The sequence below is a fragment of the Hyperolius riggenbachi genome, chromosome 7 (assembly GCF_040937935.1).
Source record: "Hyperolius riggenbachi isolate aHypRig1 chromosome 7, aHypRig1.pri, whole genome shotgun sequence".
In the NCBI taxonomy this organism is placed as follows: domain Eukaryota; kingdom Metazoa; phylum Chordata; class Amphibia; order Anura; family Hyperoliidae; genus Hyperolius; species Hyperolius riggenbachi.
Window position 1 is genome coordinate 287,239,889 of NC_090652.1, and position 26,803 is coordinate 287,266,691.

The 26,803-nt window shown below is 48.2% G+C and overlaps 1 protein-coding gene across 1 annotated transcript in view; it reads right to left on the reverse strand.

The window, feature by feature from the left end:
• SPOPL (speckle type BTB/POZ protein like) overlaps nt 1-26,576 on the reverse strand; it is a 74,064-nt gene extending 47,488 nt beyond the window's left edge. The window contains exons 1-3 of the mRNA XM_068245881.1: nt 26,300-26,576; nt 12,892-13,013; nt 6,739-6,890 (exon numbers count right to left, since the gene is read on the reverse strand). Of these exons, the coding sequence (XP_068101982.1) occupies nt 6,739-6,890; nt 12,892-13,013; nt 26,300-26,377 (352 nt within the window). The 5' untranslated portion in view covers nt 26,378-26,576. The remainder of the gene's footprint in view (nt 1-6,738; nt 6,891-12,891; nt 13,014-26,299) is intronic.
• Nucleotides 26,577-26,803: the final 227 nt, after the last annotated feature.

The following is a 26,803-nucleotide window of genomic DNA, read 5'->3' on the forward strand; positions in this document are numbered from 1 at the left end:
GGGCCCATACACCTAACGATTTTCCCGCCGATATACAGCCGTTTCGTTTACAGTGATCGAAACGGCTGTAAAATCGCCACGCACACCGCTGACAGAACGATCGATTTCCGTCCGAAATCGATCGTTCCTGTCGATTCCCATCGACCCATCCGTGCGGAAGATTTTTCTCGGTCGCCGGCGGGTCGGGAGTGCGTCGTTAGCGCCGTTCAAATGCTCGACGACCAACACAATACAGCGGGTAATACATTATCTGCTCCAACCGGCGCGAGTCCCCTGGTCTTCTCCGCTTCGGGCTCCAGAGCTACACAGAACTTCCTGTCCCGGCAGGAAGTTTAAACAGTAGAGCGCCCTCTACTGTTTATACTCCCCCTGGACAGGAAGTTCAGTAGCCGGAGCGGAGAAGAAGAAGACAGCGGTGACAGGGGACTCGAGCCGGCCAGAGCAGGTAATGTATGCGGGGGCGTCAGCAGCTCCACAGATTGTGATCGGTCTCAGGCTGAAATCGATTCACAATCTGTTTGCAGTAAAGGCAGCCATACGATCCCTCTCTGATCAGATTCGATCAGAGAGGGATCTGTTGGTCGGATCTGATGGCAAATCGACCAGTGTATGGCCACCTTAAGAAGCGGGGAGGATCTAGATACTATAGAGCTGGGGTGTCAAACTCAATCACATAAGGGGCAAAAATTCACAACAGTTTAAGTTATGGGCCAAACTGTTTATTAAGATTTAACAATCTCAAACTAAGTGGCGTCACTACAGTGACCGTGGGTGGCCTGCTCCTCCCCTTCTGCAGTGTAGCATAGTGGAGCATGTTTCAGGTCTCCTCTGATCTTCCTGACAGCCACACGCTCTATGCTGCACACACCAGGCACATGCGGCATGTCACATGATCAGGAGAAGGAGGTATGGAAGCACATGTCATGTGACTGCCTGGAAGAACAGAAGAGACAACGTATCACTGGAGCAGGCAAACATAAAACTGTTCCGCTGTGCTAATTTGCAATGTGGGCAGATGTTGTTGGGGAGGGGGGGATTGTAGGTGTGTGTATGATTTACCAGTTACTGGGGGAGGGGGGGGGGGAGGGGGGTGAGGCTTGGATCCAAGGAGGAAGCCCCATAATAATTTTGTAAAGGGGGGCGAAGTCCAGTGGGTTATTGCTGTACCCAAGCTCAAAAACTGTTCCCAGTAGGCTCCTTTGGTCTTTCTTTTGCTGCTTACTTTGGAAGATCTTGAGGGCAACATAAAATGGCAAGAAGGGCCACATTCGGCCCGCAGGCCTGGTGTTTGACACCTGTGCTATAGAGCTTTCCCGTTCTTCTTCCGTGCTGGCCGTTCTTCTTGCCCCGTTCCCCCCGGTTAAACTTCTTCGAATTGCTAGATTGAGTAGCACGTCGGTACTCTGCAGAAGTACTTGTGTCTCCCAGTGCTTCGGAATAAGCGTGCTTCTCTGCTGTGCATGCGCTAGCCTGGACACACGCATACGAAGTACAGGTCCGCTTGTCTTAGGAAGTACTCAGTGACACAAGTACTTCTGAAGGCTTCCCGAAGACTACAAAACGCTAGTATAGCAAGGAAGTTTATCCGGGCACGGCACAGGAATGATGGGCAGCATGGAGGAACAGGAAGGCTCTGCTCCATATTATCCAGAGCCTTTTCTCTTCTTAAAGAACACCTGAAGTGAGAATGATGTATGGAGGCTGCTATATTAATTTTCCTTTTTAACAGTACCAGTTGATTGACCGTGGTGCTGATTGGGCTATGACTGTCCCGGACTGTCAACATTTTGATCGATGATATGTGTGACGGCGGCCATAGAACCCAGGGCAGTGGAGTCGGTACAAAAATAATCCGACTCCTCGGTACCACAGACTACAGGTAGCCAAAATGGCTCTGACTCCTCGACTACGACTCCTTAGTCTAATACTAACCAGGGCTGTAGATTTGGTACAAAAATCATCCGACTCCTGACTCAGACTCCTCAGTTTATGAAACCACCAACTCCAGGTACCCAAAATTGCTTCGACTCCACAGCCCTGATAGAACCACCATCACTGATCACCAAATGACGATCGCGGGAGTCATTCGCAGTATCGAAGTGCCCCCCAGTAAACTAAATTTTTGCCGAAATTGAGGTTTGAATGTTGAATTAGCTTAAAGAGAACCCGAAGTGGCGTTCTGACAATGAAATCCGCATACAGAGGCTAGGTCTGCCTATACTGCCCAGCCTCTGTTGCTATCCAGATCCCCCCTAAGCCCCCCCCCCCATGCACTCTGCGATCACCCATAAATCATAGCCGCGCTGCCGACACGCAGCGCGTCACAATAAGGCTTGGGGGGGGATCTGGATAGCAACAGAGGCTGGGCTGTATACAGTGGAGGAAATAATTATTTGACCCCTCACTGATTTTGTAAGTTTGTCCAATGACAAAGAAATGAAAAGTCTCAGAACAGTATCATTTCAATGGTAGGTTTATTTTAACAGTGGCAGATAGCACATCAAAAGGAAAATCGAAAAAATAACCTTAAATAAAAGATAGCAACTGATTTACATTTCATTGAGTGAAATAAGTTTTTGAACCCTCTAACAGTAAAAGACTTAAAGAGAACCCGAGGTGGGTTTGAAGAATATTATCTGCACACAGAGGCTGGATCTGCCTATACAGCCCAGCCTCTGTTGCTATCCCAAACCCCCCTAAGGTCCCCCTGCACTCTGCAATCCCTCATAAATCACAGCCACGCTGCTGACAAACAGCTTGTCAGAGCTGGCTGTGTTTATCTCTATAGTGTCAGTCTGCTGCTCTCCCCGCCTCCTGCAGAACTCCAGTCCCCGCCTGCATCCCTTCCCTCCCTGCTGATTGGAGGGAAGGGACGGGGGCAGGGCCCGGAGCTATGGAGGAGGCGGGGAGCAGCTGAGACTGACACTACACATGTAAACACAGCCTCACAGCACGGCTGTGATTTATGAGGGATTGCAGAGTGCAGGGGGACCTTAGTGGGGTTTGGGATAGCAACAGAGGCTGGGCTGTATAGGCAAATCCAGCCTCTGTATGCAGATAACATTCTTTAAACACACCTCGGGTTCTCTTTAATACTTAGTGGAAAAACCCTTGTTTGCAAGCACAGAGGTCAAACGTTTCTTGTAATTGATGACCAAGTTTGCACACATTTTAGGAGGAATGTTGGTCCACTCCTCTTTGCAGATCATCTCTAAATCCCTAAGGTTTCGAGGCTGTCTCTGTGCAACTCTGAGCTTGAGCTCCCTCCATACATTTTCTATTGGATTAAGGTCCGGAGACTGACTAGGCCACTCCATGACCTTAATGTGCTTCTTCTTGAGCCACTCCTTTGTTGCCTTTGCTGTATGTTTTGGGTCATTGTCGTGCTGGAACACCCATCCACGACCTATTTTCAGTTTCCTGGCAGAGGAAAGGAGGTTGTTCAGGATTTCACGATACATGGCTCCGTCCATTTTCCCGTTAATGCGATTAAGTTGTCCTGTGCCCTTAGCAGAAAAACACCCCCAAAGCAAAATGTTTCCACCCCCATGCTTGACGGTGGGGACGGTGTTTTGGGGGTCATAGGCAGCATTTTTCTTCCTCCAAACACAGCGAGTTGAGTTAATGCCAAAGAGCTCTATTTTGGTCTCATCAGACCACAGCATCTTCTCCCAGTCACTCACAGAATCATTTAGGTGTTCATTGGCAAACTTCAGACGGGCCTGCACATGTGCCTTCTTGAGCAGGGGGACCTTGTGAGCCCTGCAGGATTTTAATCCATTGCGGTGTAATGTGTTTCCAATGGTTTTCTTGGTGACTGTGGTCCCTGCTAATTTGAGGTCATTCACTAACTCCTCCCGTGTAGTTCTAGGATGCATTTTCACCTTTCTCAGAACCATTGACACCCCACGAGGTGAGATCTTGCGTGGAGCCCCAGAGCGAGGTCGATTGATGATCATTTTGTGCTCCTTCCATTTTCGAACAATTGCACCAACAGTTGTCACCTTCTCTCCCAGCTTCTTGCTAATGGTTTTGTAGCCCATTCCAGCCTTGTGCAGGTCTACAATTTTGTCTCTGACATCCTTGGACAACTCTTTGGTCTTTCCCATGTTGGAGAGTTTGGAGTCTGCTTGATTGATTGATTCTGTGGACAGGTGTCTTTTATACAGGTGACTAGTTAAGACAGGTGTCCTTAATGAGGGTGACTAATTGAGTAGAAGTGTCTAACCACTCTGTGGGAGCAAGAACTCTTAATGGTTGGTAGGGGTTCAAAAACTTATTTCACTCAATGAAATGCAAATCAGTTGCTATCTTTTATTTAAGGTTATTTTTTTCGATTTTCCTTTTGATGTGCTATCTGCCACTGTTAAAATAAACCTACCATTGAAATGATACTGTTCTGAGACTTTTCATTTCTTTGTCATTGGACAAACTTACAAAATCAGTGAGGGGTCAAATAATTATTTCCTCCATTGTAGGTAGACCTAGCCTTTCTATGCGGCTTTCATTGTCAGAACCCCACCTCGGGTTCTCTTTAAAAATTATAGTATAGTGTATGGCCAGCTTTAGAAGCAGAGGATCAGCAGGACAGCCAGGCAACTGGTATTGTTTACAAGGAAATAAATATGGTAACCTCCATATCCCTCTTACTTCAGGTATCCTATAACCTCCTTGGCGGTAATCCCGAGCTGAGCTCGGGGTATGCCGCCGGAGGTCGCCGCTCAGGCCCTGCTGGGCCGATTTCAATTCTGAAAAAAGCAGCACACGCAGCCGGCACTTTGCCAGCCGCGTGTGCTGCCCGATCGCCGCCGCTCCGCGGCGATCCGCCGCGTGCAGCGGCGAAAGAGGGTCCCCCCAGCCGCCCGAGCCCAGCGCAGCCGGAACAAACAGTTCCGGCCGGCGCTAGAGGCTGGATCGGGCGGCTCTGACGTCAGGACGTCGACCGACGTCCATGACGTCACTCCGCTCGTCGCCATGGCGACGACAAAAGCGAAACAAGATAGGCCGCTCATTGCGGCCTATCTTGTTACTTTCGATTGCCGGAGGCGATCGAAAGAACGCAACAGGAGCGCCCTCTAGTGGGCTTTCATGCAGCCAACTTTCAGTTGGCTGCATGAAATATTTTTTTTTTATTAAAAAAAAACCACGTTGCAGCCTCCCTGGCAAAATAAATAAACCGCCAGGGAGGTTAAAGCACATTTAACTTACTTGAAGCGGACCTGAACTCAATTTATTTTCTGCTCTGAAAACAGTACAATAACATTTGAAGAAAAACATTTATTTCAACCGATACAAATCCTGCAATACATTTGCAGTGTTGTCTACTTCCTGCTTTCATGGAAGCAGAGGCTAAGTTCCCGTGTTTACAAATTAGCTCCTCTACCGAGGCAGCCAGCTGACAAAGGTGAGAGATCAAATTACAGTTGTGATTAGTCACAGCTGAGGGGAAATTAGACAGGCTTAACTCTCTAAATACACACAGGGTGCATTTCTCTATGCTTTCTTTCTGTCCCGTGAAAGAGTTCTGATCCACTTTAAAAGACGCCTGAAGTGAAAGGAATATGGAGGCTGCCATATTTATTTCCTTGTAAACAATACCAGTTTCCTGGCAGTCCTACTGATCCTCTGCCTCTAAAACTGACTATACAATATTTAGGCCAATTCAACATTCAAATGTTGATTTGGGCAAAAACTGTTTATTGCCAGAACACATCGACAACATATATGACCCCGCTATCTACATTCCATAATCGTGGTTCTACAGCAGAGGTTATGCGTGAAAGCCGATCAGACTGCGACTGTCCTGCACCACGGTCAATCAACGGGTATTGTTTAAAAGTAGATACATATGGCAGCCATGACATATCCCTCTCATATCGCTGCATAATATGTTGGCGCTTTATAAATACAATAAATAATAATAATATCGCTAAAGGTGTGCTTTAAAGGGGAACTGAAGTAAGAGGTATACAGAGGGTGCTATATTTGACACGCGCAACTATCTACTCCAAAATTGTAAGTGCATATTTATGCGGATAATCTATGTATTAAAAAGGTAACGCACCATCCTCCTCCTGTTCTTCTTTTCATTCTATACAGTTAATGGGGCACTATAGCAAAACATTTGTAAAATTTAAAATATATGTCCAAATAGACAAATAAGAAGTATGGTTTTTCCAGAGTAAAATGAGCATAAATTACTTTTCTCCTATGTTGCGGTCACTTACAGTAGGTAGTAGAAATCTGACAGAAGCGACAGGTTTTGGATTAGTCCATCTCTTCATAGGGGATTCTCAGCAAGGCTTTTATTCTTTATAAAGATATTCCCTAAAAAGGATTTAAACAATGATGCTGGCCAGCCTCTCTGCTCGCTACAGTTTTTTTGGCAGTTGGACAGAGCAACTGTCCTTCACTAAGTGCTTTTGAAAATAAATAAATCCCCGAGAATCCCCCATGAAGAGGTGGACTAGTCCAAAACCTTCTTCTGTCAGATTTCTACTACCTATTGTAAGTGACAGCAACATAGGACAAAAGTAATTTATGGCTCATTTTACTCTGGAAAAAATGTACTTCTTATTTGCATATGTTTGCACATATTTTAACATTTTCACCACAGTGCCCCTTTAACTGGCACTACCCAGTCCTTGGAGCAGCGCCTAGGAGCAAAATACCCCACACCCAGCCAGTATAATGAAGCAGAGCGCAGGACTTAAAAATATCTGTTCCAGTTATACTCACCCATGGCTTTTGTTTCTTCCCTCTTAGCGTTCAGCAGGGAAAATTTAAACTTTGCTCGAACTTCACTTTTCGGACAGCTAACGAGGAGCAGGTATAGAGATAAATAATCCTTGCTCTCGTCATCCAGCCCTTTTGGGTTCACACGCAAGCACCTAAGAGGAAACACATAGGTTTAAGGTATTACGCACAGGCAAAGTAAAGACCTAGGTACCTCCTCCAAGTCGTTAAGCCTGGTACACACATCCAACTTCGATTGGCCGATTTTACCACCTACATGTAGTATCGCCAGCAGGACCAACAGATTTTGAATACCGTGAGCAGATTCAGCAGGTAAGCTCTCATACTACATGGAAGTAGTAAAATTGGCCAATGACTCGCTTGGAGGTGTGTATGCAGCCTCATAATGGCCACACACAGGAAGATTGATCTGGTAGATATTTAAAGGGACCATGAAACTGACATGTCACATGATCAGACAAACTTGCATGTGTACAGTTCCAATCCTACTTAGAACTAGGCTGTGACCTGCTCTCCTGTTCTCTTCACGCTGCACTCTACAGAGGTGCCAAGCATGCTCTAGATTTCATACGGTGTTTCACTCCTGTTGTTTATTGCCTGAAGAAGCGGGACTTTGCCTGCGAAACGCGTTGCAACTGTTCTTGGGAGTATATAAATAAATTGTTTGTTACTTTAATTGACAGTACTTGCGTCTGTCTTGGGTTGGCTGGTCCACCACCGCATCCCTTAAGTTTTAAACATTTTAGCGAATTTTATCCTACTGGCGCCTCTGTACTTCTCTGCGTATCAAGAAATCCACCCCTGGTGGAAGGGTGATATACTCTCTTCTTTCCTCCTATCCACAGAGAGCGATGTCCTAATCCTGAGTGGGGACAGGCTTTTTCTTCCCACCTGCCTCTTCAGTGGTTGCCTTGGAGGTAACCCTGGTTTGTAAGTATAATACTTATGTTTCACATTACTCATTCCACCTTCCAATACCTACTACACTATATTGGGCTCTCGGTTTTTCACCTTGTATGTATGTATGTATGTATGTATGCATGTATGTATGCATGTATGTATGCATGTATGTATGCATGTATGCATGCATGTATGTATGTATCGTAGTCTAGGGCCAATTTAGGGGGAAGCCAATTAACTTATCTGTCTGTTTTTTGTGAAGTGGGAGTAAACTGGAGTGCCCGGAGGAAACCCACGCAGACACGGGGAGAACATACAAACTCCTTGCAGATGTTGACCTGGCTGGGATACAAACCAGGGACCCAGCGCTGCAAGGCAAAAGCGCTAACCACTATGCCACCGTGTTGACATTTTAAACAATACCAGTTGCCTGGCAGCCGTGCTGGTCTATCTGGCTGCAGCAGTACCTGAACAACGCCAGAAACAAGCATGCAGCTTATCTTGTCAGATCTGACAATGTCAGAAACACCTGATCTGCTGCATGCTTGTTCAGGGTCTGTGGCTAAAAATATTAGAGGCAGAGGATCAGCAGGGCTGCCAGGCAACTGGTATTGCCTAAAAGGAAATGAATATGGCAGCCTCCATATAATTTTCTCCTTGGGTTCACTATAAGAACCTAAGGCTCTAAATGACAGTTTCTCTGAATACAGTGTAGCTCTCTTGTATAACTAATCAGAGGTCATAACATTTCTGTGTGTCTGAGAGAAATACTTCTGAGAGCAGAAACAAGATAAAAAGTTCAATAGTTTGAAATATGAAAACTAGGTGATGCCACAGTCCTCCATTCTCCTTTATTAACAATGAGAAATCTGCAAGGTTGGACTAAGGCTTTAACCTGCTGAGCGGTCTGGACGAGCTCAGCTCGTCCAGTACCGCCGGAGCCTGCCGCTCAGGCCCTGCTGGGCCGATTTGGCTCAAATAAAAAGCAGCACACGCAGCCGGCACTTTGCCAGCCGCGTGTGCTGCCTGATCGCCGCTGAAGTGCGAAAGAGGGTCCCCCCAGCCGCCCGAGCCCTGCGCAGCCGGAACAAATAGTTCCGGCCAGCGCTAAGGGCCCTTTTCCACCTGCAATCGCTAGCGTTCACACTGAACGCTAGCGATTGCTGAATCGCAAAACCGGCGATTCCCCCGACGTTTGCGGCCGCGATTTTGCTATGCTATGCACTGCATAGCAAAATCGCGGCAATTATCGCTCCGCCGCGCGTTCGCGTTCCCGACAAAAGCGAATCGCGGTAGTGGAAATGACCTACCGCGATTCCTATGTTAAAAAGCAAACCGTAGCGATTGTAAAATCGCTAGCGGTTTGCGGTTTTGCGATTCAGCCAGCGCAAACGCGCTGGTGGAAAAGGGCCCTTAGGGCTGGATCGGAGGCGGCTGACGTCAGGACGTCGGCTGATGTCCATGACGTCACTCCGCTCGTCGCCATGGCGACGAGGTAAGCGAAACACGGAAGGCCGCTCATTGCGGCCTTCCGTGTTACTTCTGGCCGCCGGAGGCGATCAGAAGAACGCCTCCGGAGCGCCCTCTAGTGGGCTTTCATGCAGCCAACTTTTAGTTGGCTGCATGAAATAGTTTTTTTTTTTATTGAAAAAAAACCCTCCCGCAGCCTCCCTGGCGATCTTAATAGAACGCCAGGCAGGTTAAACAATGGTTTCCCAATGAATTTAATAGCAACAGCTTTACTTCTGTTCCTTATACAAATCTGCTCCCTTAACCTCCTTGGCGGTAACCCTGACCTGCACTTGGTGTAGTTGCCGGAGGCTGTATGCAGAGCAATGCGCGCAGTGAGCGTTTTAACTCACCTCCCGGGGGATCCCGGCGTCGGCCGCCATTCTTCTTCCGCTCCTCCGAGGCTCTGCTTCCCCCTGGTGAGATCGCCATCTATCGTCATAACGACAGCCAACAATCTCACTTTAAGGTTACAGCGCCACCTGTAGGAGTATAACTGCAGCGCTGGATCCCAGGGAGGCGAGTGAGTTGGCTGCTGCAGATCTCCCTAGCAGCAGGTTTTAGGGTCTGAAAGCGTGAAAAAAAATTGCACTGCTTTTAAAGCCTACAATCCAGAAAGAATCATAACGCCAAGGGGAGTTAAAGGACACCTGAGGTGAGAGGGATATGGAGGCTGCCATACTGATTTCCTTTTAAGCAATGCACATTGTCTGTCTGTCCTGCTGATCCTCAGCCTCTAATATCTTTAGCCATAGCCCCTGAACAAGCATGCAGCAGATCAGAAGTTTCTGACATTCTCAGATTTGACAGGATTAGCTGCATGCTTGTTTCTGGTGTTATATATATATATTCAGACACTACTGCAGCCAAATAGATCAGCAGGGCTGCCAGGCAACTAGTATTATTTAACAGAAAATAAATATGGCAGCCTCCATATACTTCTCACAGTTTTCCTTTAACAGAACATTCACTTGTTTATCTGCTCTGAAAGTTCAGTGAATCTTATCACCAATATCTGCCTGATCCATTCCCAGTCAGCCGGACACATGCCACTTTCAGTCACCGAAGCATGCAGGGAAAGGACATCAGATCTTAGTGAATCTCCGCCGAACACCAAGTCTCAGTGAATCTCCGCCGAGCACCAAGTCTCAGTGAATCTCCGCCGTGCACCAAGTCTCAGTGAATCTCCGCCGAGCACCAAGTCTCAGTGAATCTCCGCCGAGCACCAAGTCTCAGTGAATCTCCGCCGAGCACCAAGTCTCAGTGAATCTCCGCCGAGCACCAAGTCTCAGTGAATCTCCGCCGAGCACCAAGTCCCAGTGAATCTCCGCCGAGCACCAAGTCCCAGTGAATCCCCGCCGAGCACCAAGTCTCAGTGAATCCCCGCCGAGCACCAAGTCTCAGTGAATCTCCGCCGAGCACCAAGTCTCAGTGAATCTCCGCCGAGCACCAAGTCTCAGTGAATCTCCGCCGAGCACCAAGTCTCAGTGAATCTCCGCCGAGCACCAAGTCTCAGTGAATCTCCGCCGTGCACCAAGTCTCAGTGAATCTCCGCCGTGCACCAAGTCTCAGTGAATCTCCGCCGTGCACCAAGTCTCAGTGAATCTCCGCCGTGCACCAAGTCTCAGTGAATCTCCGCCGTGCACCAAGTCTCAGTGAATCTCCGCCGAGCACCAAGTCTCAGTGAATCTCCGCCGAGCACCAAGTCTCAGTGAATCTCCGCCGAGCACCAAGTCTCAGTGAATCTCCGCCGAGCACCAAGTCTCAGTGAATCTCCGCCGTGCACCGAGTCTCAGTGAATCTCCGCCGAGCACCGAGTCTCAGTGAATCTCCGCCGAGCACCGAGTCTCAGTGAATCTCCGCCGAGCACCGAGTCTCAGTGAATCTCCGCCGAGCACCGAGTCTCAGTGAATCTCCGCCGAGCACCGAGTCTCAGTGAATCTCCGCCGAGCACCGAGTCTCAGTGAATCTCCGCCGAGCACCGAGTCTCAGTGAATCTCCGCCGAGCACCGAGTCTCAGTGAATCTCCGCCGAGCACCGAGTCTCAGTGAATCTCCGCTGAGCACCGAGTCTCAGTGAATCTCCGCCGAGCACCGAGTCTCAGTGAATCTCCGCCGAGCACCGAGTCTCAGTGAATCTCCGCCGAGCACCGAATCTCAGTGAATCTCCGCCGAGCACCAAGTCTCAGTGAATCTCCGCAGAGCACCAAGTCTCAGTGAATCTCCGCCGTGCACCAAGTCTCAGTGAATCTCCGCCGAGCACCAAGTCTCAGTGAATCTCCGCCGTGCACCAAGTCTCAGTGAATCTCCGCCGAGCACCAAGTCTCAGTGAATCTCCGCCGAGCACCAAGTCTCAGTGAATCTCCGCCGAGCACCAAGTCTCAGTGAATCTCCGCCGAGCACCAAGTCTCAGTGAATCTCCGCCGAGCACCAAGTCTCAGTGAATCTCCGCCGAGCACCAAGTCTCAGTGAATCTCCGCCGAGCACCAAGTCTCAGTGAATCTCCGCCGAGCACCAAGTCTCAGTGAATCTCCGCCGAGCACCAAGTCTCAGTGAATCTCCGCCGAGCACCAAGTCTCAGTGAATCTCCGCCGAGCACCAAGTCTCAGTGAATCTCCGCCGTGCACCAAGTCTCAGTGAATCTCCGACGTGCACCAAGTCTCAGTGAATCTATGCCGAGCACCAAGTCTCAGTGAATCTATGCCGAGCACCAAGTCTCAGTGAATCTCCGCCGAGCACCAAGTCTCAGTGAATCTCCGCCGAGCACCAAGTCTCAGTGAATCTCCGCCGAGCACCAAGTCTCAGTGAATCTCCGTCGAGCACCAAGTCTCAGTGAATCTCCGTCGAGCACCAAGTCTCAGTGAATCTCCGCCGAGCACCAAGTCTCAGTGAATCTCCGTCGAGCACCAAGTCTCAGTGAATCTCCGCCAAGCACCAAGTCTCAGTGAATCTCCGCCGAGCACCAAGTCTCAGTGAATCTCCGTCGAGCACCAAGTCTCAGTGAATCTCCGCAGAGCACCAAGTCTCAGTGAATCTCCGCCGTGCACCAAGTCTCAGTGAATCTCCGCCGAGCACCAAGTCTCAGTGAATCTCCGCCGTGCACCAAGTCTCAGTGAATCTCCGCCGAGCACCAAGTCTCAGTGAATCTCTGCCGAGCACCAAGTCTCAGTGAATCTCCGCCGAGCACCAAGTCTCAGTAAATCTCTGCCGAGCTCCAAGTCTCAGTAAATCTCTGCAGAGCTCCAAGTCTCAGTGAATTTGCAAAGCACAAAATCTCACTTAATTTATGCAGAACACCAAATCTCAGTGAATCTGCAGAGCACCAAATCTCAATGGATACCTGCAGAGCAATGAAGAAAAAATTTCAATGATTCTATACAAAGCCCAAAATCTCAGTGGTTCTATGCAGAGCACCAAATCTCAGTGAAAGTCTGTAATCGCAATAATAAACTATACATTCAAGTGGGAGAAGACCTTCATTGTGTAATATTGATTTTTCACACACTCCCAGCATCCTCACCACAACTGTATATCTTGTTTTAATCACCGTGCAAATTCAAACAAAGTGACTTGTCTGGCTCTGTTCAGGTCTTTAGTTTACACAAATACCCATTTCTAGCATCAGGATTCAACCGTAAGCAAATAATATTCATTTAGTCCATTAAACAAAGACAAAGATGGAATCTTCCCTTGGAAAGGACTCGGAATGCAAACAATAATATCTCACCATTTCATCTTATCATTTGGCCCCGAAGAGAACGTTGAACTTTTTAAAACTTCACCCATTTCTTCTCGGCAAAAACTAAAGTTATTTATGGTCCACATATATGAAAATTTTACGACTTTCACCTAAAAAAGAAAGAAAAACACTTAACACAGTACAGTAGAATCTTGTTATAATACACTCTGATATAGTAAACTATGTGTCCAGATCGCAGCCAATCACGATTACAAGTAATGGGAGTAATCCCTGTTATAGTAAACCCTGATATAATACAACTTCTGTTATAGTAAATCTGTTTTTTGGCCACTGCGGTATTCGGTATCCAGCTGTAGTGGAAATTGGGTGGGCACACACGTCATACGTCAGTCGGAGACCCATGAGCTGTGGGCGTGCTGGCTACAACGCATAGCCTGCCCACTATCTGCACACAGAGCCAAGCTTCCCATGTAAGCTACTGCCTGATTACTGAGGGCACTGCCCATCTGTGACTTGCTTGTGCATGGCTGCAATGCTACGGTATCATCCAGGCTGCACAGACATGTGTATAGAAGAGCACACTGTCAGTACTGTACCTGCATTAACTGGTGAGACCTATGCTTCCTGTGTAAGCTGTTGCCTGATTACTGAGGGCAATGCCCATCATCTGTGACTTGCTTGTGCATGGCTGCAATGTTACAGTATCATCCAGGCTGCACAGACATGTGGACAGAGGAGCACACTATCAGTACTGTATCTGCATTAACTGGTGAGATCTATGCTTCCTGTGCACGCTATTGCATGATCATTGCATGCAAATCCTTGTATATTGAGCACTGTGCATTGTAATTTAGCTTAGACAAGCGAGTCTGTGCTCGCTTGCTGAAGCATTTTAACCAGCCTGGCGTTCTATTAAGATCGCCAGGCTGACGACCGGACTTTTTATTTTTTATTTAAAAAAAAAAAAGTATTGCATGCAGCCAACTAAAAGTTGGCTGCATGAAAGCCCACTAGAGGGCGCTCCTGTTGCGTACTTCTGATCGCCTCCGGCGATCAGAAGTAACAAGAAAGGCCGCGATGAGCGTCAGCCGCCTCCGATCCAGCCCTTAGCGCTGGCCGGAACTGTTTGGTTCGGCTGCGCTGGGCTCAGGCGGCTGGGGGGACCCTCAGGTAGCACACGCGGCTGGCAAAGTGGCGGCTGCGTGTGCACCTTTTTATTTGATAAAAAATCGGCCCAGCTGGGCCTGAGCGGCAGCCTCCGGCGGTAATGGACAAGCTGAGCTCGTCCATACCGCCAGGCTAGTTAAAGAAAAAAAAAATACTCCCTAATATTGACTGAATTAAGATCCGGTACTATAGCATACCTTATGTGTATTTCTAATATAGTAAACTTCTGGTCTAGTAAACAACTTTAAGGCCCCAATCGTATCTAAAAATCACAAAATGATAGCGATTACCACTAGCGTTTTGCGCAGGGATGGGGAGTCGGAGTCAAGAAGTCGGGGCAATTTTGGGCACCCGGTGTCGGAGATGTCATAAACTGAGAAGTCGGATGATTTTTGTACAAAGTCCACATGCCTGTTAAGTATTAAACTAATGAGTCGGAGTCGAGGAGTCGGAGCCATTTTGGGTACCCGGAGTCGGAGTTGAGTCATGGTTTCATAAACTGAGGAGTCGGAGTTGGAAGATTTTTGTACCGACTCCACAGCCCTGGTTTTGCGGGAGTCATTTTTCAGCGGAAAAAAAAATGACAGGACACTAGCGAGTGATCGCGATTAGCAGTTCTATACATGCTAATCTCGATCGCTCAAGAATCGCTGCCAAAACACTGCATGTAACGCGTTTGCGATTATCGCTAATCGCCCATGATCGCGGCAGTAAGAACACTGCCATAGCAAACTATGTGCTGAGCGGTTTTAAAAACCGCTAGTGGTTTGCGGTGAGCAGGAATCGCGCGATTCCCGCTCAGATGTGAACGGGCCCTTACCGGTCCCTTGGTGTTTACTATAAAGGAATACTAGTGTAGTAACAATTCAGAAGTAGAAGCCATCTAGTATTGCAACTAAAGTCACAGCTCTGTAAAGACAAATAAATCTGTGAGAGGGATTTTTTTCACTGAAGAAGCTCAGATCTTTTAGAAAAGAAAACAAAAAACTCAATTGGCAACTTTAGAAGGGATTTTCCACCCTCAGCAAACAGCAGAGCCGCCCTCCATACACAGGTGAGGAGGAAGGCAGAGGATATCTGAGGCCATGGCAGCATTATACAGGAGACTGCCAAGCAACTCTGCCACCTATGACTAAACCTCCAGGGAAGGGTCACACTCTGGGCCGCGGGAGAACGCCGGATCTGGCCGGCAGCCAGCTGAGAACACCTGACTGTCGGCAATAGGTGATCACACGTGTTGTGCGATAAAACAGGCTCTCTTGTATTCACCTAAGGGGGAGGTTCCGGGAGCTTTCCGTGTCTTGTACCGTTACATGTTACTGGCTGCTCAATGGAGCATTGCCTTTAAATGGAAAGCTCTGGATCTGGATTTTAGCCTAGTCAAACGATGCCCTGATATGTTAATGCTGATGGACAGGGAATTTATTCTAGCATAGAACACCTGGACCGCTTTAATTTGATTTGGGAGAGATGGCAGTCCTATAGGGGTACATACCGTGTTTCCCCTAAAGTAAGACATCCCCTGAGAATAAGCCCTAGCAGGAATTCCTAGCATGCTTGAAATATAAGACATCCCCGGAATGTAAGCCCTAGCAGCAGCCCACATGACACCAGCAAGTCACGCTCAATACAAAGCCTGGATACAGGAGAGCAGCAGTATAATGTGAGTTCTACAGTCCTGTATATGTGTCAGGCAACTTGTGTTTTTGTTGGAGGCAGCCCCCCTGATCTGTCGTGATAAGCATCAGCAGCAGCACTTCACCTCTTCCCAGGACACACAGCTTATCCCATCATAGCTCTGGGGAGCCTGACAGAGTTCTCTGCCTGCAAGAAATAGACTCCTAGGCCTGGTGCACACCAAAAAAACGCTAGCAGATCCGAAAAATGCTAGTAGATTTTGAAACGCTTTTTCTTTTTTCTGTAGCGTTTCAGCTAGCATTTTGCGGTTTTGGGAAGCGTTTTTGGTGTAGTAGATTTCATATATTGTTACATTAAAGCTGTTACTGAACAGATACTGTAACAAAAACCGCCTGGCAAACCGCTCTGAAGTGCCGTTTTTCAGAGCGGTTTGCGTTTTTCCTATACTTTACATTGGAGGCAGAAACGCCTCCGCAATCCAAAATCTGCAGCAGCCCGGGAGTATGCGTTTCTGCAAAACGCCTCCCGCTCTGGTGTGCACCAGCCCATTGAAATACATTACCCAAGCGTTTCCACATTCGCACCCGCAAGCGGATCGCAAACCGCAGCCGAAACGCTCTGGTGTGCACTAGGCCTCACACACATGATCAGCAGAATCAATTTCTTGTAAGTGAGAGCCAATATCTGCAAACCACAAGCTCTGTGTATGCTGCTTGTGTTTCAGCAGGGCATGCAGTATATACATTTTGTATAGGAAAACTACCAGTGTTTCCCCCCAAAATAAGACATCCTCTGAAAATAAGCCCTAGCACATCTTTTGGAGCAAAAATTAGTATAAGACAGTGTCTTATTTTTGGGAAAATAAGGTATTACCGGGTTTTCCTCAGTCCTCATGGTTGACCCCTGACCCATCTGATGTATACTTGCCCAGTTTAATTTTTCACTTGCCAATTTCTGGGACAGGTTATTGGTATTCGTACTACTTGGTATTATTGTAAAGCAGGGGTCTCAAACTCGCGGCCCATTTGCGGCCCTCGATACAATATTTTGTGGCCCTCGCCGGCAAAAGCTTCCTTATAGTTTGCTTCAGTGCTCCCAAGTAATCCGCCGCATCCTCGCCGCTAAACGAGGGCTGCAGAGCCCCCAAATCGCCGGGGGGGGGGGGGGGGGGGGGGGGCAATCCGCCGGCATTTCCTGGAAGGGGCAGAGCTTTCAGCTTCAGCTCTGCCCCTCCTGACGTCAATCGCCGCACGGATCGCTGCCTCTCCCCGCCCCTCTCTGTGAAGGAAGAGTGAGAGGGGTGGGAAGAGGCGGCGATGCGCCGCGATTGTGAAATCCCTTATGCGGCCCAGCCTCATCCTGACTTTGCCGCCTGCGGCCCCCCAGGTAAATTGAGTTTGAGACCCCTGTTGTAAAGCTTGTAATGTGATGCTAGGGCCTCTACGTTTGATTGTTTGTTACGCTAGGGTTTAATTGGTCGTAGAGTTTAATAATTTGCTGTTATTTGTGGCTATGCTATTCTACTGAATGTTTTGTAACCCTGTTTAAAATGATGCAGTTGTATCTCTGCTCTTCAGTCTTTGTGGGTACCAAATGCATCTGTGCCTGTTTGTATATTGAAATTTGTACCAAGAAACCTTGCGTTAAAAAAAAAAAAAAAAAAAATAGTGCCGATGCCGTGTCCGATTGTGCTGCCTGGAAATTTATGCTGCCCCGCATGCGCAGTATGATGCTGTACTGCAAGAGTTCCTATTATTTTATGCCGAGGCCCGCAGCCACGCCTCCTACACTCCCCAAATTTTGAGCGAATGGAAGGGACCACACCCCCCCCCCCCCCCCCCCGAACTACCTTTGTGCCAGATTGCAGCCCCCAAAACCTGCCAGTTCCCTAGATAGATCAAAGAAACATCTCTCGGGAACAAACAAGGTGTGTATGAGGATCTGCAGATATCATAGACTATGAATGCATTTTGCAGGAACGGATCTTTTGCTGGAACAGATCTTTTGCAGATACTGATCTTTTGAACGTGTACAGCATCTTTGTGTGCAGCATCTTGCAAGGATTTTTATCTGATGGGGAGTTCAGCTCAATAGAATAGACTGTGTAGGTATGGCTCTCATACTACATGGAAGTGGGTAACATTGGTCTGTGATCTTTCATTTTCCAAAGACTTATATCTCAAGTGTGTACAGTGGCTTGCAAAAGTATTCGGCCCCCTTGAAGTTTTCCACATTTTGTCACATTACTGCCACAAACATGAATCAATTTTATTGGAATTCCACGTGAAAGACCAATACAAAGCGGTGTACATGTGAGAAGTGGAACAAAAATCATACGATTCCAAACATTTTTTACAAATCAATAACTGCAAAGTGGGATGTGCGTAATTATTCAGCCCCCTTTGGTCTGAGTGCAGTCAGTTGCCCATAGACATTGCCTGATGAGTGCTAATGACTAAACAGAGTGCACCCGTGTGTAATCTAATGTCAGTACAAATACAGCTGCTCTGTGACGGCCTCGGAGGTTGTCTAAGAGAATATTGGGAGCAACAACACCATGAAGTCCAAAGAACACTCCAGACAGGTCAGGGATAAAGTTATTGAGTAATTTAAAGCAGGCTTAGGCTACAAAAAGATTTCCAAAGCCTTGAACATCCCACGGAGCACTGGTCAAGCGATCATTCAGAAATGGAAGGAGTATGGCACAACTGTAAACCTACCAAGACAAGGCCGTCCACCTAAACTCACAAGCCGAACAAGGAGAGCGCTGATCAGAAATGCAGTCAAGAGGCCCATGGTGACTCTGGACGAGCTGCAGAGATCTACAGCTCAGGTTGGGGAATCTGTCCATAGGACAACTACTAGTTGTGCATTGCACAACGTTGGCCTTTATGGAAGAGTGGCAAGAAGAAAGCCATTGTTAACAGAAAAGCATAAGAAGTCCCGTTTGCAGTTTGCCACAAGCCATGTGGGGGACACAGCAAACATGTGGAAGAAAGTTCTCTGGTCAGATGAGACCAAAATGAAACTTTTTGGCAAAAATGCAAAATGCTATCTGTGGCGGAAAACTAACACTGCACATCACTCTGAACACACCATCCCCACTGTAAAATATTGTGGTGGCAGCATTATGCTCTGGGGGTGCTTCTCTTCAGCAGGGACAGGGAAGCTGGTCAGAGTTGATGGGAAGATGGATGAGCCAAATACAGGGCAATCTTGGAAGAAAACCTCTTGGAGTCTGCAAAAGACTTGAGACTGGGGCGGAGGTTCACCTTCCAGCAGGACAACGACCCTAAACATAAAGCCAGGGCAACATGGGAATGTATTACAACAAAACATATCCATGTGTTAGAATGGCCCAGTCAAAGTCCAGATCTAAATCCAATCGAGAATCTGTGGCAAGATCTGAAAACTGCTGTTCACAAACGCTGTCCATCTAATCTGACTGAGCTGGAGCTGTTTAGCAAAGAAGAATGGGCAAGGATTTCAGTCTCTAGATGTGCAAAGCTGGTAGAGACATACCCTAAAAGACTGGCAGCTGTAATTGCTGCAAAAGGTGGTTCTACAAAGTATTGACTCAGGGGGCTGAATAATTACGCACACCCCACTTTGCAGTTATTTATTTGTAAAAAATGTTTGGAATCGTGTATGATTTTCGTTCCACTTCTCACGTGTGCACCACTGGTCTGTAACATGAAATTCCAATCAAATTGATTCATGTTTGTGGCAGTAATGTGACAAAATGTGGAAAACTTAAAAGGGGACCAAATACCTTTGCAAGCCACTGTATGTAGCCTTAGAATTGAGCCAGTCAAAAATCACCATCTGGATTTGATTGTCTGAATTCCGGGCTGCATACATTTGCATACGATTAACATAAATCTCGCATTAACTGAAATGATTAGCATCTCGCCGGCTATCCCTCAGGCTGGGTGCACACAAACGTGAAAGGCTGCGTTTTATGTCATGTTTTATGTGTTTTTACTGCTCTTTTCAAGCGTTTTGCGTGCATTTTAATGCGCTAGTAGTTCGCATATATACAAAACGCATATGCGTTCTCCATGCGTTTTTATATCTCCATTTATGCACATCACTAGGAAGACAACAAGGAGCAGAAAAACAAGGAAAAAAATAATTTTTCCTTTGGAGGGGAGAACACAAAAACCTATACCATTGTGTTCCCCTTGACTTTCCTTACGTGCGCTTTTGATGAGTCTATGAATATTATGCATTTTACATATGGTTTTTTATATGTGTTTTTTTCCTGCGGCCGATAGACTTCCATTAGCGGCAAAACCGCAGCGTTTATACGCACCACTTGCGTTTCTGCTATGGGTTCACCCAGCCTCATGATTAGAAGTGGTCAGTGAGATGCCAAGTTGATGATGCAACTGTAAGCAAGCTTGGTAACTCCTGTTGCAGAGCCTTGCAGATTTGCTTAAAGTTTGTATAAAATTTACATCAACTTAGAATCATTAGCAACTTGATGACCATCCATACTAATGACAGGTAGCTATTCTCAAGCAGACAACCGGTATTCTTTGGTCTTTAAAAACAAATGTAGCGACAATCTGTAATGCAAATATCCTGCTTGTGCTGCTTATCTGCAGACTCTGGCTGGAACAGACAACTCAGCCAGCTGGCTGCAGAGAGCGATTACTGCAGCTGCTAGCTATTCAAGGACAAAAACTTCGGAAAACTTTTTAAACTGGAAAAAGTAGATTCAAGCATTTTCCTATAAAGGACACCTAAAATGAGAGGGGTATGGAGGCTGGCACACTCCTTTCCTTTAAGGGCTTGTTTCCACTGTTGCGACGCGATTTCGCCGGCATTCCGACGCTTGTAAAAACGCATGCGGATGCGTTTCCGCATGCGTTTTTACCTGCGATTTCGCATGGCAGGGTGCCATGCGAAATTAACCATGACACTGCCAGGGCAAAATAAAATTGAAAAAGGTGCGAAATCGCACGCGAAATCGCGGGTAAAAACGCATGTAACAAACGCATGCGTTTTTACTATTAAATACATTAGCGGCGATTCGCATGCATTCCACTCGCAGGCAAATTCGTTGGCTCTTTTGTGCGTTTTTTTACCGCTGAAAAAAACGCACCTCAACAACGCTACAGTGGAAACAGGCCCATCCACTTGCATTACATGTGCGAATCTGCATGCGTTGGACGCATGCAGATTCGCGATAGTGGAAACGAGCCCTTAATCAATACCAGTTGACTGGCGTCCTGCTGGTCTCTTTGGCTGCAGTAGTAGTGTCTGAGCCACACCTGAAACAAGCATGTGGCTAATCCAGTTAGGGCCAATTCACACTAAAAAGCGCAAAACGGTAGCGTTTCCTTTTTGATTGGATGATTTTACCGCGATTACCGCAGTAAAAGCCCTATATACACACACTCGCAATTGGCGCTTTTATAAACAAGACAAAGACAAGACAAATAACATTTATATCGCGCTTTTCTCCTATCGGGATCGCTCCTGAATCACGAGAAAATGCTGCAGGCATCGCGTGTTGCAATTGCGGTTTATCGCGAAACGCCCGCGATCGGCGGCATTCGCAGCAGTGAAATCACTGCCATAGGGTTAATATTGCACTAGCGCTTCGGCGATTAGCGGGAATCGCCCTAGTGTGAATGGGCCCTTAGACTTCAGTCAGAAACATCTGATCTGCGTGCTTGAGTCTATAACTAATGTCTGGTACACACAATGCAAATTCCATTAGACACTTGCGATAACGATCGTTTACAAGGAACGATAATTACCAGACAAACAATATTGGAACGATTGGAATGTAACGATGGTATACAGCAACCAACATACACATACTGATGATCATTCTCGTAGAAAAGAACGATAAGAGGGAAATGTTGCGTACATATTTATACAAAATAAAACAAACAAACATGGGGTAACAGTGTTCTCCCCAGGTTCTTTTAGCCAGGTGCTCCACCCGGCTAGTTTTGGTGAGAACCTGGCTGTCATCGGCTCACCTCCTCCTATGCTGTAAGCAGAATTGTGCACAGGAGCACCTGTCCAGCATTCTCTCATATCGCCCCACCCAGCTATTTTCTCATGCCACCCGGCTACTTTTTAAAGCCACCTGGCTGGAAAAAAATTATGTGGAGAAGACTGGGTAACAAGATAAAAATATATGATAGTTAACTTGAAAACAAAGTGTTTGAAATTTAAAGGGAACCAGAGAGGATGAACTATACATACCTGGGGCTTCCTCCAGCCCCATACGCACGGATCGCTCCCACGCCGCCGTCCTCCGCTGCCTGGATCCGCCGCCACCGGGTCCCGTCATTGCCGCGACTCGACAAGTCGGCCGGCGGACGCGGCCTATTCTCCGCATCACAGGGTGCTCTCCCCATACAGATACGCATGTGGCTGCTTACTGCGCAGCCGCATGCGTAGATGTACGGAGGGAGCCCCTGTGATGCGGACGATTGGCCGCGTCCACCGGAAGTGACGGGCCCGGTACCGGCGATACAGGAAGCGGAGGATTGCGGCGTGGGAGCGATTCAGGCTTATGGGGCTGGAAGAAGCCCCAGGTATGTATAAAATCTTTCCCTTTTTTCACCCCTCGTTCCTCTCTGGTTCCCTTTAAAAATGTAACAATCGTTACGGGCTGCGCTACACAGGAAGTACAGAAGCTGGGCAAAATCCAACGCAGGCACAATGGCCCTTGTAACGATCGTGCTCGGCAGATAACTGTACACACTATAGTTTTGTAACGATTGTCGTTCAATATGATCTGTCCTGTTGGATTTTCTCATCATGCCGATATACTTCATCGTTGTACTTAATGATCGTTTGGTAAACTTCTTTATCTGATTGTCGGCAGACCGATCGTTAAGCTGCTGCTAGTAACGAACAGTCGCAAGTGTGTACGTAGCATAAGGCTGGGTGCACACAGAGCGCAAAAGGTCACGTTTTCTGTCATGTGCGGTTTTTTGTGTGCTTTTTTTTACACAGATGCGTTTTGCGTGCGTTTTTTCATTGCGTTTTATGCTAATCACTATGAAGACAACAGAATACAAAAATACATCACAAAACAATAAAAAAAAAAAACTATAAAATCGCATGGAAAACACATACCATTGAGTTCACCTTGACTTTCATTATGTGCGTTTTTGATGCATTTTTGAATATTATGCAACAAAACCTGTGTTTTTAAAAACACGTTTAAAACCGCATATGAGTTTTTCCAGCGGCCCATAGACTTCCATTAGCGGCCAAAACGCAGAGTTTGCACCTAGCCTGATGGTCTAATCATTTATTTCTGACAGGTCCATTCTGATTTGCAATTTTTTTCCTGATAGTTTTTCCGATCACTTCTATACAAAATCAATCAAATCAGATCGGACCTATCGGAGATAATCAATTCGACCCTCATTCTGACAGTAAATTGCATGGTGTGTACCAGGAGTATTCAGTAAAGGTATTGAGGCAGATGATCTGCAGGACAGCCAGGCAATCTGCATTGCTTAACTACCTAACCTCCGCCTAATGCCAATTGGCATGAAGTCCTGGGGGCGGAGATTGCAGGCGACCGCACGCCCCGATGCGTGTGCATCCCCGCTTGAATGAAGGAGCAGTCTCCCAGCGGTGATCGATGCTAGGAGACTGTTAGACGGTGCTTCGCCGTCTATTTTCACTGTAAAGCACTGCGATCTATAGCAGCACTGTACTGGCGACAGCCGAGGCAATCTGCTGTCTCCTGGGGAGACTCATAGAGCGATCGGCTCTCATAGGCTGATGTCATCTGTGAGAGTCGATCGCTGTGATTGGCTGTCTTGAGGGGTGTAGTAAAGAAAAAAAATAAGCAAAAACAAAATTTAATAAAAAGAAAACAAAAACAAATATATATATACAAAAATAAACAATAACCTCCTGAGCGTTACATCGAGGGGGAGTGGTCAGGCTATAAGGTTAGGGTGAGAGGGAGTGGTCAGGCTATGGATAAGGTTAGGGTGAGAGGGGAGGCGGAGTGGTCAGGCTATGGATACGGTTTGGGTGAGAGGGAGTGGTCAGGCTATGGATACTGTGAGGGGGGAGTGGTCAGGCTATGGATAAAATTAGGGTGAGAGGGGAGTGGTCAGGCTATGGATAAGGTTAGGGTGAGAGGGGAGGGGGAGTGGTCAGGCTATAGATAAGGTTAGAGTGAGAGGGGAGGGGGAGTGGTCAGGCTATGGATAAGGTTAGGGTGAGAGGGGAGTGGACAGGCTATGGATAAGATTAGAGTGAGAGGGGAGTGGTCAGGCTATGGATAAGGTTAGGGTGAGAGGGGAGTGGTCAGGCTATGGATAAGGTTAGAGTGAGAGGGGGAGTGGGCAGGCTATGGATAAGGTTAGAGTGAGAGGGGGAGTGGGCAGGCTATGGATAAGGTTAGAGTGAGAGGGGGAGTGGGCAGGCTATGGATAAGGTTAGGGTGAGAGGGGGAGTGGGCAGGCTATGGATAAGGTTAGGGTGAGAGGGGGAGTGGTCAGGCTATGGATAAGGTTAGCGTGAGAGGGGGAGAGGTCAGGCTATGGGTAAGGTTAGAGTGAGAGGGGAGTGGTCAGGCTATGGATAAGGTTAGGGTGAGAGGGGAGTGGGCAGGCTATGGATAAGGTTAGAGTGAGAGGGGGAGTGGGCAGGCTATGGATAAGGTTAGAGTGAGAGGGGGAGTGGGCAGGCTATGGATAAGGTTAGGGTGAGAGGGGGAGTGGTCAGGCTATGGATAAGGTTAGCGTGAGAGGGGGAGAGGTCAGGCTATGGGTAAGGTTAGGGTGAGAGGGGAGCGGTCAGGCTATGGGTAAGGTTAGGGTGAGAGGGGAGCGGTCAGGCTATGGATAAGGTCAGGGTGAGAGGGGAGTGGGAGTGGTCAGGCTATGGATAAGGTTAGGGTGAGAGGGGAGTGGTCAGGCTATGGATAAGGTTAGGGTGAGAGGGAATTGGGAGTGGACAGGCTATGGATAAGGTTAGGGGGAGTGGGGTGGTCAGGCTATGGATAAGGTTTGGGTGAGAGGGGGAGTGGTCAGGCTATGGATAAGGTTAGAGTGAGAGGGGGAGTGGTCAGGCTATGGATAAGGTTAGAGTGAGAGGGGGAGTGGTTAGGCTATGGATAAGGTTAGAGTGAGAGGGGGAGTGGTTAGGCTATGGATAAGGTTAGGGTGAGAGGGGGAGTGGTCAGGCTATGGATAAGGTTAGAGTGAGAGGGGGAGTGGTCAGGCTATGGATAAGGTTAGGGTGAGAGGGGGAGTGGTCAGGCTATGGATAAGGTTAGGGTGAGAGGGGGGTGGGCAGGCTATGGATAAGGTTAGAGTGAGAGGGGGAGTGGGCAGGCTATGGATAAGCTTAGGGTGAGAGGGGGAGTGGGCAGGCTATGGATAAGGTTAGGGTGAGAGGGGGAGTGGTCAGGCTATGGATAAGGTTAGGGTGAGAGGGGGAGTGGTCAGGCTATGGATAAGGTTAGGGAGAGGAGGGGGAGTGGGCAGGCTACGGATAAGGTTAGGGAGAGGAGGGGGAGTGGGCAGGCTATGGATAAGGTTAGGGTGAGAGGGGAGTGGTCAGGCTATGGATAAGGTCAGGGTGAGAGGGGAGTGGGAGTGGTCAGGCTATGGATAAGGTTAGGGTGAGAGGGGAGTGGTCAGGCTATGGATAAGGTTAGGGTGAGAGGGAATTGGGAGTGGTCAAGCTATGGATAAGGTTAGGGGGAGTGGGGTGGTCAGGCTATGGATAAGGTTTGGGTGAGAGGGGGAGTGGTCAGGCTATGGATATGGTTAGAGTGAGAGGGGGAGTGGTCAGGCTATGGATAAGGTTAGAGTGAGAGGGGGAGTGGTCAGGCTATGGATAAGGTTAGGGTGAGAGGGGGAGTGGTCAGGCTATGGATAAGGTTAGGGTGAGAGGGGGTGGGCAGGCTATGGATAAGGTTAGAGTGAGAGGGGAGTGGGAAGGCTATGGATAAGGTTAGGGTGAGAGGGGGTGGGCAGGCTATGGATAAGGTTAGAGTGAGAGGGGGAGTGGGCAGGCTATGGATAAGGTTAGGGTGAGAGGGGGGGGGGTGGGCAGGCTATGGATAAGGTTAGAGTGAGAGGGGGAGTGGGCAGGCTATGGATAAGGTTAGGGTGAGAGGGGGAGTGGGCAGGCTATGGATAAGGTTAGGGTGAGAGGGGGAGTGGTCAGGCTATGGATAAGGTTAGGGTGAGAGGGGGAGTGGGCAGGCTATGGATAAGGTTAGGGTGAGAGGGGGGGGTTGGCAGGCTATGGATAAGGTTAGGGTGAGAGGGGGGGTGGGCAGGCTATGGATAAGGTTAGAGTAAGAGGGGGAGTGGGCAGGCTATGGATAAGGTTAGGGTGAGAGGGGGAGTGGTCAGGCTATGGATAAGGTTAGGGTGAGGGGGAGTGGTTAGGGTGAGGGGGAGTGGTCAGGCTATGGATAAGGTTAGAGAGGGGGGGTGGGCAGGCTATGGATAAGGTTAGGGTGAGAGGGGGAGTGGTCAGGCTATGGATAAGGTTAGGGTGAGTGGTTAGGGTGAGAGGGGGAGTGGTCAGGCTATGGATAAGGTTAGAGAGGGGGAGTGGTCAGGCTATGGATAAGGTTAGGATGAGATGCAGGGCAGAGTTCCTGGGTTACCTGGGTGTAGCACCAGCTCTCAGCCACAGCTGCACTGGCCATGTGAGAGGAGGGGGGCGCTGTGGAGCCCGCAGACATAGCGCCTCCTATAGGAAGTCGGGGCTCAGCACACAGCGCTCTGTATCTCCCCGTCACTCCATGGCTCCATGGGAGGCCCCACACACAGCGTGATCGGGCACCGGGGAGGTCACATAATGCCGGCTACTTCCCGGCTCCCCTCCCGAGCACCGGCACCTCACAGGATCTCTTCTTCAGGCTCCACCGCGCATGCGCTATCCAAATCTCACACAGCAGTCCCGCGAGATGCCGGGGCGCCTGCGCAGTGCGGATTGTGAGGCCGCCGGACTGCGGTCAGCCAGGGCAGTACGCGTGCGCAGCAGGTGGCCGGGAGATCTGCGAGCAGCGGGTGTGCGCATGCGCAGTGTGTGCTGAGTGTGTAAACAGTAGTTATCGTTTATATTTTGTGTTTGTGTGCTTTGCCATCATCATGATGATCATCATTGC